General features: G+C 48.3%; 3 protein-coding genes across 8 annotated transcripts; 1 reads left to right on the top strand and 2 right to left on the bottom strand.

Annotated features, from left to right (window-relative positions):
- The first annotated feature begins 204 nt into the window (after nucleotides 1-204).
- Nucleotides 205-3,735, top strand: LOC126316935 (coatomer subunit beta'-like). 5 transcript variants are annotated; one of them, XM_049992967.1, is made up of 5 exons: nucleotides 205-280; nucleotides 377-422; nucleotides 520-559; nucleotides 660-776; nucleotides 858-3,735. In XM_049992967.1, the coding sequence occupies exons 3-5, from the start codon at nucleotides 542-544 to the stop codon at nucleotides 3,513-3,515; spliced, it is 2,793 nt and encodes a 930-aa protein (XP_049848924.1). In that variant the 5' UTR covers nucleotides 205-280; nucleotides 377-422; nucleotides 520-541; the 3' UTR covers nucleotides 3,516-3,735. The 5 variants fall into 5 exon arrangements, with proteins under 5 accessions (XP_049848924.1, XP_049848925.1, XP_049848922.1 ...); XM_049992968.1 differs by having other exon boundaries at nucleotides 377-430; XM_049992965.1 differs by lacking the exon at nucleotides 377-422.
- Nucleotides 3,736-3,750: 15 nt separating this feature from the next.
- On the bottom strand, nucleotides 3,751-7,551 carry LOC126316933 (uncharacterized). 2 transcript variants are annotated; one of them, XR_007556342.1, is made up of 4 exons: nucleotides 7,146-7,551; nucleotides 4,187-7,060; nucleotides 3,956-4,051; nucleotides 3,751-3,874 (listed from the first exon to the last, which is right to left on the bottom strand). XR_007556342.1 is itself a non-coding variant. In XM_049992963.1 (2 exons), exons 1-2 carry the CDS (start codon nucleotides 7,482-7,484, stop codon nucleotides 4,553-4,555), a joined length of 2,847 nt encoding a protein of 948 aa, XP_049848920.1. In that variant the 5' UTR covers nucleotides 7,485-7,551; the 3' UTR covers nucleotides 4,059-4,552. The 2 variants fall into 2 exon arrangements, 1 of the variants encoding a protein (XP_049848920.1); XM_049992963.1 differs by lacking the exons at nucleotides 3,751-3,874; nucleotides 3,956-4,051 and having other exon boundaries at nucleotides 4,059-7,060.
- LOC126317006 (uncharacterized) lies at nucleotides 7,512-10,443 on the bottom strand. Its single transcript, XM_049993040.1, has 3 exons — nucleotides 10,376-10,443; nucleotides 9,055-10,284; nucleotides 7,512-7,570 (listed from the first exon to the last, which is right to left on the bottom strand). Exons 2-3 carry the CDS (start codon nucleotides 10,250-10,252, stop codon nucleotides 7,512-7,514), a joined length of 1,257 nt encoding a protein of 418 aa, XP_049848997.1. The 5' UTR covers nucleotides 10,253-10,284; nucleotides 10,376-10,443.
- Nucleotides 10,444-10,477: the final 34 nt, after the last annotated feature.

Here is a 10,477-nt window from a genome sequence, read left to right as displayed (position 1 = left end):
ACGTGATGAAATATAGAAAGGTGCGTGTTATTGAAGTGAGGGCCTGTCAGAAGAGTTGCGGCTGATCTGAGAAAAAAAAATATGTGTGCAGAAGCCGGCGGTAGAGTGTATAGCCGAAGTGTTTGTAGAGATCAGGTCTGACACACGGTCTTCGTTCTGGTTTTTGAAAAAAACAAATTATTCGCTTTGGTCCTGCTTTTTTTTAATGCCAGCTTCAGAACCGGAGGGTCTGAATCACAGCGCGTAGCATGCTGGAATCGCCCTAGCGGTAGCATTTCTTGTAAGTTGATAGGACATTTCTTGCCAGTACAGAGCGCCGGTACAAAATTGTTCAGAGACTAAGTCTTTTTTGACCCTTTGGCGCCCAAACTTGTAGTTTGTGAAAAAAGGGCTTAACTCGTTGAAGTTCTCAAAACTTGTGTGTACGAAAGTACATAACGACGGGGCACCGTTCGAGCTTCTCATTTCGTGACGTTTTTGACACTCGTGATTGCATCGCCCGACGCGCGGCACGCTCAGTTTCAACAAGCTTTCCGGCATTATGTTATTGGACATCAGCGTACGTTGCGCGGATAAATCGAGTCGGCAACCCCCGTGACAGAGCGGCTGACGTCGTCAATTTTTTTTCTTTGACACCTGTCCACTTCGTGCACCACCAGAAAAAGTTCTTCGCGAACTCGGCGCGAGTTAAGTGCGTGGACATTCACCCCACCGACCCGTGGATTGTCTCGAGTCTGTACAATGGCTCCATCTTGATCTACAACTATCGCACCCAGGTACACAATTTTTAGTACATTTTTTTCTCTTTGTTGAGAGGGTCCGGCCCCGCATGAAACTTACTCCGGTTTGGGGGAAAGACGTTGTTCAAGCAAATCGACGCGACGGACTGTCCCATTCGGTCTGTCAAGTTCGTGGCTAGAAAGCAGTGGGTCGTGTCCGCCTCCGATGACAAGTTCATACGGGTGCACAGCATCGACACGTCGCAGTGCCTGGAAAAGTGGGAGGCGCACGCGCAGTACATTCGCTGCGTCGTCATTCACCCTACCCAGCCGCTCATTCTGAGCGGGTCGGACGACAACACGATCAAGCTTTGGAACTGGAAGCGCAAGTTCTCGCTCGTTCGGACCTTTGAAGCGCACAGCCACTACGTCATGGGCTTGGCGATCAACCCGCGAGATCCGAACCTGTTTGCGTCGGTGTCTTTGGATTGCACCGTCAAGATATGGAACGTGAACGCGAGCGCCCCAAACTTCTCGCTCGAGGGACACGAGGACGGCATCAATTGCGTGGACTACTACCTGGGCGGGGACAAGCCGTACCTGGTTACGGGGTCGGACGATCGCACCGTCAAGGTGTGGGACTACCAAACAAAGACGTGCGTCCAGACGCTGGAGGGACATACGGGCAACGTTACGTGCGTCGCTTTTCACCCGAAGCTTTTTCTCATTTTTTCGGGAAGCGAGGACGGAACCGTAAAGTTTTGGAACAGCAACACGTTTCGTTTGGAGAAGACGATTAACTACGGGTGGGAGCGCGCTTGGTCCGTTAGTTGCTCGAGGGACAGGAACATGCTCGCGTTGGGGCTTGACAGAGGGGTTATTTTGCTGAAGCTCGCGAAGGAGTTGCAGAACATTTCTATGGATTCGACCGGCAAGGTTATATACACCGAGCAGAACGGTCTTTACGGGTGCAATCTCCAGCAGGTCCTGACGGGCGAGGTGGAGGACGGGGCGTTGCTGGAGGTTGGCGCTAGGGAGCTGGGCACGTGTGATTTCTATCCTCATTACGTGAGGCACAGTTTCAATGGGCACTTGGTGGTGGTGGCCGACGACAAGGAATACGTGATCTACACTGCGCTGCAGATGAGGTCCAAGTCCTTTGGCGCCGCCAACGAGTTTGCGTGGAACAGGGCGGGCGGTTTCGCTACGCGCCAGGGTTCTATCGTGACCGTCCACGCCAAAAATTTGGAGGTGTCCGGAACGCTCCAGCTGGACTACACGGGGGACTGCCTGTTCAGCGGCTCCCTCCTTGGCGTGAGAGGAAGCGCGTTCGTGTGCATGTACGACTGGGCGACGCTTCGCTTGGTCAGCAAGGTCGACGTTGTGCCCAGAGACATCGTGTGGAACGAGGTGGGGGACCACCTTGTCATCACGACGGCCAGGAGCTTTTACGTGCTTCGATACAGACCGGAGTGCGAGTCGGCGGGAGACGGCTCCGAAGAGGACGTGTTCGACGTCTTGGTCGAGATTTCCGAGGTGGTTCGGTCAGCTTGTTGGGTCGGCGATTGCTTGATATACATTAACAGCCAGAACATTTTGTGTCATTGCGTTGGCAAGCAGACCGATTCGATCGCCTATTTGGACGGCACCATGTATCTGCTGGGGTATTTGTCCAGATTCGGGAGAATTGTGTTGGCCGACAAGAACTGGAACTTTATTACATACTCGCTGTCTCTGTCGGTAATCAACTTTCAAACGGCTATGCTGCGTAACGACGTCGAGGGCGCCAGAAGGTTGATCCCGTCCGTTCCGGAGAACGAGCGCCACCGAGTCGCGCTGTTCCTGGAGAGCCGCGGACACCCCGAGTGGGCGATGCAGCTAACCAGCGACGAGGACCACAAGTTCTGCCTCGCGCTGAAGCTGCAGGAGCTCGATTTGGCGCGCGACATCTGCCTGAAGTCCGACTCGAGGCAGAAATGGCAGGAGCTGAGTCGCGCGGCACTCAAGGCCTTCAAGTTCGACCTGGCGGAGGAATTCATGTGGCGCAGCAAGGACTACTCGTTCTTGCTGACCCTGTTTTGCGCGTCCGGGGACGCCAAGAAGCTGGCGAGGCTCGCGGAGGAGGCCAGAGAGGAGGGACAGATGAACGTCGCCTGCATCTGCTACATGTTGCTCGGCGAGGTAGGCGAATGCATTGACATGCTAGCCAACTGCGGCAAGGCGGCCGAGGCCATTCTCATGGCTCGGTCGTACGTCCCGAGCAAGGTTCCTGAATTGCTGTCAAGGTGGAAGGCCGAACTGAGCCAAGTGGACCCGAAGTGGGCGAACTGCTTGGCCAGTCCAGAACAATACCCCAACTTGTTTCCCGGGTTCTCGGAGGACTTGGCGAGCGAGAAAGAGCGCCGCTCCGGTCTGAAGCACGTCGACCTGCCCGCTTCCGAGTTCGTCCGCCTATCGAGCGGAAAGCCCCAGCCGACGGAACCAAACGCGGACGAGTCCACTCACGACTGCTCTGTTCAGCCAGAACCCGCGGCGGGACCCCACAAGGAAGGGGGCGACGCACTCGCAGGGCCCACCAACAAGAACCAACTCACCTCCTCCAACGCGGCCGAAAGCGGTGGCGACTCGTTCGAGCCCCGACCCCTCGACGCCAGCTCTAACGTGAGTCCATCGCACCTCGCGCGGAGTGCACCCCCCCTCGCTGACACCCCCCCCCCCAGCGCCGCCCAAACCGCTCCAAGACCTCCTCGAGTCTCGCGCGAGCTCCTCAGACACACTCGGGTCGAGCGGCCCTAGCGCACGCCTCCTCGACGCGGCCAGCGACGGCGACGTCACTGCCGTCTGCTCAGACGACGGAGAGCGCGGGCCACACGACGGCGATAGCGCGGACCTGTTCGACTTTTAAGTCCTGTCATCTTCTTGGTACAAAAAATTTGCACATTTTGATCCAGCCGTTAAAGAACAAGTTTGCTGTAAATTCAAGAAAACCGCACTTTTTTGTCACATTGTGTTTCACGAGGCACGCCTTTGTTTATTTAGTGTCAGGCGCAGCTCTCGAGCAACTCCACGCAGCGTGGCTAGATGCAGACGGGCGGGGCCACTAGGATAACGCCGTCTCCGCGCACGAACAAAACGCCTATTTTCCTCTTGATGGGCTGTATGTCCGTGTGAGTTATTCGAGACGGGCACAGCATCGACGACGCCAAACAGAGGCCAGGGCAAAAAAAAATACGTACGTTGATGATCTCTTTTTTGGTTTCTTCGTTTATTTCGACCCTGGTGTATGTTTCCTCTACGTCTTCCAGAACCATGTTCAGGTGCTGGTCATACGCCTTTTTTTTTGTGAAGCAGCAAAAAGCATGTCAGTCCGAAGTTGCACCAAAAAACTCTATGCGACCTTCGCTTCAGGCAAAGAGAGGGGGGGCGTCTGGGTGCCTGATCGGAAATTTTAGAAAAAGAGCACGCACGTATAACTTTCCCCTTAGTTCTCGGTCGCCTCGAAGCTTCACGTAGACGCGCTGATCTAAGGAGAGTCTAATGAGGTCGAAGGGCTCATCGACCGTCTTAGAGTTGGTTTTCGTGGCGGTATCAAGTAGATCAGACATGCTGGTCCGTGGTTCTGTCTGACATTTAATACGCAAAAAAGAAAACAAGCGCACGGTTGCAAAAAATTTTAAAAACACGCTTTTTTGTCAGATCCGTTCTTACCGGCGAGCATGTGGATTGGCGCGCGTTTGACTTGATGGCCCGTCAAGACAGGAAAAAAAAGTCCGATTCGGAGAGTTTTTTATAGTGATTTCCCCGTTTTACACGTTGTGGGTGTGAAGAATGCCTTATATGGAGTGAGAGGAGTATTCGTTTTGCTGTGTGTCTTTGTTGGGTGTTATTTGAACGTTGGGCGCAGGGGGTTGTAAGTGTTGCGTGACGGACGCATTGGACGTATTCCAGAGAGATAGGAACGATTTTTTGTCCGAGAGGGTGAGGAGAAAGAATTCGGGGTAGGATCTGGTGAGTTTCAAATGGGAAATGAGGGTGAAATTGGAGATGTAGGCGGCGGTGCATTTTGCTTGGGAGGATATGGCTTTGCAGGGAGAGGAGAGCAGTTTTTGGTGGAGCAAGGAGAGTCCAGGGTAGTCGTGGTTCGCATAGAGGAATAGAGCGAGATGAGAGTACAGATCAGGGGAAAGTTTTGAGAGTGATGAGAGGAGGAATTCTAGAGCGTATTTGTTTTTGGTGATGAGGGCTAGGTGTATGGCAAGTCTGCCGAGGGCTATGATTTTGGAGCAGTCGAGCGTGCTGTTAGAGTCTAGGAAGGAGCACGTTATATCGTGTATGAGTTGGGAAGCGTGAGAGAGTTGTCTGTATTTGAGGCACGCTCTGACAGAGATTTCAGGGGGAATGCGGAATTCTTGCAGGAGGTGAGCATAGCCGCGAGAGACGAGGAAGGAGGCCATGAATGGGCGAAAATTTGGAGGGAGGAGGTTGGATATGGGGAGAGCAAGGTTTGGGCGTTTCAGATCGACACGAGAGCAGAACTGGAAGAGCATGCTGTTGAGGGGTAGCTGAAAGAGTCTCATATTGAAGTCGAAGAGGAGTATGTGTCCACAGCATATGCCGGCGATAGAACTGTAAGGAGTATATGAGGGTAGGTTGGACAGAGGGTGAGAAGATAAGGAGTCGAGATAGGGCATGGGTATGATGATGTCGTTGGAGGGGTGAGCAAATAGGCATTTCAATTGGCGGTTGGTGAGGTAAAAGAGCATATCGAAGTACCAAAGACAGCTGATGATTTGATCATAGATGATTTCGACGATGTGCATTTTTGGGTTTGTGGAGAACAGGCAGGCGAATTTTTGGTAGCAGACGAGCATGTACTGTGAAGACGCGTTCCAGTGAATAGAGAGAGGGGCGGGGAGTTGGTGTTTGATTTTTTGACCGGTCCAAGTATAGAGGGTGGCATCACTATCTGGACAACTGTGTCTTTGGTCGGGTTCGATAAAATGGAGTGATAAAAGATATCCCGAGTGCAGAATTGGTTTTTGAGGCACAGGAAATTCGAAGAGATCTATTTGCAACACCGGCGAGGGTTCCCCAACTGCCTTGACAGACAGAGCATAAGTGAAGAAGCGCCTTTTTTTGTCATCTCGAGCTGGGCGAATGGACATCTGGAGCCAGGCCAGGCGGTCAGGAGCATTTGGTGCCCATACTGGACTAAAAACGTCGTTCATGGTACTGAGTTGGGACCAGGTTTCTTTCAGATAGATTTCTAGTTGGTTATGGTCGGAATAAAAGATGGTTGCATATCTTCCTGTCGGGCTAACGGACACTTCGATCCTGCTCTTAGAGAGAGACTCTTGTGTTTTCAATGGGATTTTGACGGGTCGTGAATTGCATCTTTTTCTTTGCAGGATGTTTTTTTCTTGTTTCAGTGAAATCATATAGATCGACGAGTCTTTACAATAATACAGTTGTGTGGGTCCTTGATAAGTGCCAATGGCCACTGGGATGCGGCAAAAGTTCGGAAATACATTTCTATCGTATTCTGCAACCATTAGGCTATGCGAAGATGTTATCACCAACCGTGGCTGGTAAGAATAGGTTTTCACCGATTGGAACTTATGGCCCCTTATTGTTTCGTTCCCCTTGGATAACATGCTGATGTCATAAATTGGCCTCGGCGGGGTTGCCGACCTGAAATCGTAACAGAAAATTTGGCGTCCTTCTTTCGAAATCAGTGCCACCGTGTTATTTAGGTGTGTCCCATACAAATGACATATGGAGACCAACTGCATTTTATGTGGCGGCATGAATGTGCCGGTGTCCTCGAGCATATGGTAATTATGCTTTATGATTCCCTGACTTGTCAACAAGAGCAAGTTTTTCTTCGTCAATTCGAGGCATGCATCATATATGTCGTACTTGCACACTTTCGTCTCCAATAACACCATGCCATCCTTCTGATTACCTATTTCCCATTTGTTCCATGTTCCGTCTGCTGTCACGGAGACCAGGTAGGTTTTATCTGAAAATATGTATGATTTCAAGATTACGACCTGCTTCTTCGATTTCGTTGCCATCCTTTCTGAATAGCTATTAGAAACTACATCCCATAGAATCACCGAACCATCAGCGAATCCGAACGCCACCTGATTATTTACCGCCAGCAATTCTGCGCACGTCGCCTTGGTGCCCTGCATCTCTAACTCCTTAAACTCGTACGATGTATAGTCAAAAATGCAAGCCCTGTGCTCTCCGCACGCTACCAACAAATTGGGATTGTCTTCCGTGTACATTCTCTTCATCTCCTCCCATTTCTCTATCACCTTTTCTATCCCCTCCTCCTTTTTTTTTTTGAATGTCAGATTTTTGAAAATTTGAAAAACAGAGTTACATACACACAATTTATATATACTTTAGATCTCGTACCTTCATGCTCAGTTCTTCTTGATACTTCGCGATTCTGACCCTGATGTCGATGAACTTCAATACCTTGATCGTACCTATTGCTTTCTTCGCGACCTTCAATTCTGGCTTTCTGCTCGATTTCTCCTGTTCTTCTATCGTTCCTTTATAGAGTACTGGCTCCTTCTCACCCACCTCCTCCACCGTCGAGTATTGATACACCAGCTCGCCACTCTCGATATTGAACACTTTTATTATTCCAGTCTCCAATGCGCATGCAATCCATGGGTGCCATGGGTGTACGTCAAATGCTGTCACTCTCGCATTGTGTAGAAAGATAGGCCTGATCATCGATGACATCATGGCGTTTGAAGAGCAAAAAGATTGCGTTCAGTGACCCAATCTTAATAGAAATTCACCCCGCGCCTGCTCTCTTCGTACCAAGAAAACTGCCAAATTTTGAATTTGAATTTTTATAATTTCATATAAATCAAAATTTTACTTTATGGAAAAGCTCAAGCCTATTATCCTCTATACACAAGGCCACAGAAAAATAACGATCTACCTGCGAAACACTCCTTCTACATGTACATGCAGTTTTAGAATACATTTTCCCCATACATATTCAATCTTTATATAAAAGACCAAATAAAAACCCTCTATATTGATGGAAAGCATCTGTGTCCTCAAGTTGTAGCAAACTTTTCTCTCCTGATATATAGCACTTCAACGTCAACATTCTCTCTCGCCAGGATATTAAGCCACACTATTTGTTTTTCAGAGAGTTTATCGCCGGGCCCTTTGACTTCTACCAACTTCGCCTTCAGAGCGCACACATCCCAAAGTAACAAGTCTGGAAACCCCGATCTTGTATGTCGATAATCTTTTGCCATTCTTTCGAAAATGATAGAGAGCGTACGCCCTCCAAGACACTGGATAATCTCCCTCAAACCTTCATAAGACCATGAATACCAGTCGACCCCTATGCAGCCCTCTCCATGCTTTTCTGAAAAAATTTTTGATAGCTGGTTCAGCGAGAAAGACAGGTCGGTGATACACCTCAGACGTTCGTCAACTATCCCTTTTCTAGACGAGTAAAAGAATGGCGTATTCAGATCCACAGGAGCAATTTGTACGGGTGATAAAAAAGAAAATGGCACAGAAACGTCAAACAAAATATCCCAGAATAAAATGCCAAAAAGTGTCAAAAAGATACCATTTTCACTGTGTACGCCATTTTTCCAACCTTCCACCTTCATATAATACCTCCTTGCATATTCTTCAACGGAACCTACCAAACTCCCTTCTTTCCTAGCTAGTTCTGAGGCTAGGGGACCCAATTCATTTAAAAGTGTGCATAACGATATTTTTTTTTCTCGAAATACATTTGTTCGGAAAAACACATTATTGACAAGCTCATCGCGTGCATCTTTCAGTTTCCTTAATTCTTCCCATATCATGGTACTGCTCTTGGAAGGTGATTCGTCATGCATGCCTCTATAAATTGGAGATGAAGACGTCGGTATAATGCTACAGGCTTCTACCTTACGTCTTTTTCTTCCTCGCTTGGCCGCAGTACTACAGGGATCAAAAATATTTCGGCTCTTGAAGAAAAGCTTACAAAAAAGCATATCTAACTTCATCTTGATATGAAGACGGCAATGCGGATCTAAAAGGCCATCGTGTGCCGCCTTCATTGCTTCAAGGTTTTTGTCTAAATGCTTCAAATCAATCACTAACCGAACCCACCATTTTCCGCGCCATTCGAGCTTCGTCAAATTCTGAGACAACAAAAGTTCTAAATAATTCGAAGCATCCAAATAGTTCTTCTTCTTTTCCAAATACCTTATTCCGGTCCATATAACGGTCATGTTGATAGATTCAGGTAAATAACGGCTCAAAAACGGATTCTCTATAAACACTGAATTCAAACAAATTGTGTCTAAGCTGTGCAGAAATTTTTTGTGGTCCGTAACACTCTCTTGAATGATGGCTACAATTTCGTCTTCTCGGCTTCTGAGTGCCTTCAAATTGATCGAGTCTGAGCTGAGCCACTCGCTACCCCAATGACCAATCAAGCCCAATGTCTCGGCAAAATTCACCGCTCTGTCCGAAAACCGCATGTACCTTAGAAACTCTTCTCGAGTTTTAAAAATCCTGAAAACCTCTACGCTTTCAATAGCAGCAACGTTCCTCTTGACCACGTCCAGTTTGTTCATCAGCTCAGAGATGTACAAAGACCACGTATCCGACTTAGATCTCTCTGAAAATCCAGATTCTTCGACACATTCACATTCTGCACTATCAAAAGTAATGCTCCTAGCAGCAACGTCTTTGTCTAGCTGCTCGGAAGACTTCAGCTCGGCTGGACATACATAGCTCGCCGGATGAATCGTAATGAATGAATATTTGTAATTCATAAAAAATAAATAGTCTACTTTTCTGAGCAATTCCCTTACGTCAGGCCGGATCCTTATGCACCGAACGTCCTTGAACACAATATACTCCCCACTCAAGGTGCGTTGGGTCTTCAAAAACTGAATCGCTTTGATTTCCAATTCCTCTCTCTTCAAATAATTGGATTCGAGAGTTAGAGACCTGAGCCTACTGGACTCCAACAAGGGTACGATGTCTTCTATACAAAACGATTCTTCCAGCACGTTTATCTCAATCAGCTTCTGAACAACTTCAAAACAAGATGGAATGTCTGCATAGTCGTTCTTCAACAGCCGAATCCAAGACCTCTTTCGAACACTCAACCTCGCCAACAACACAGTGGACTCCAATGACATCTTCTTCAGTGTTCTCAACAACGATATCTCTTCCTCTAAAAGCAAATATTCGTATCTTTTCAATACAAAATCCACCTTGGTCAAGAATTGAACCACTAAAAAATATCGATACATTTCTGCGTTTTTACGCTTCATCGCATCTATATCATAAGAAAACAAGTCGCCATTCTGGCCCCCTTCTCCCTCCTTATTGCTCTGCTCTGTTTTGGAACTTAGCAAAAAAAACTTTTCCAATGGACCTACAACACCCTTTCCATGTCCGCTGCTTTCCAACATCGACACCCGTCTCCGAACTCTTGATACGCCCCTACTCTTTTCTACCCCCGGTCTCGTTCTCATTTCTCGAAAGCGAATTTACCAATGCTTAAAATCTGCGTCAACAAGAGACACAGAGAGGTTCAGTACGCCATGCTCCGTGACAAACAAAACCAGCCTCCCCTCGCGCGAACGAACGCGTCATACCCAAAAATGACGCTAAGTTCAAAGGCATTCATGCACATCGCGTCCATGTCTGTAACAATCGGAAGTCCTCAATATCTTTTGATTATTGAATCTGGGAAAATT

The sequence above is a fragment of the Schistocerca gregaria genome, unplaced genomic scaffold, assembly GCF_023897955.1.
Source record: "Schistocerca gregaria isolate iqSchGreg1 unplaced genomic scaffold, iqSchGreg1.2 ptg000615l, whole genome shotgun sequence".
In the NCBI taxonomy this organism is placed as follows: domain Eukaryota; kingdom Metazoa; phylum Arthropoda; class Insecta; order Orthoptera; family Acrididae; genus Schistocerca; species Schistocerca gregaria.
Note: the sequence above shows the minus strand (reverse complement) of the source record. Positions and strands in the feature narration are given on the sequence as shown.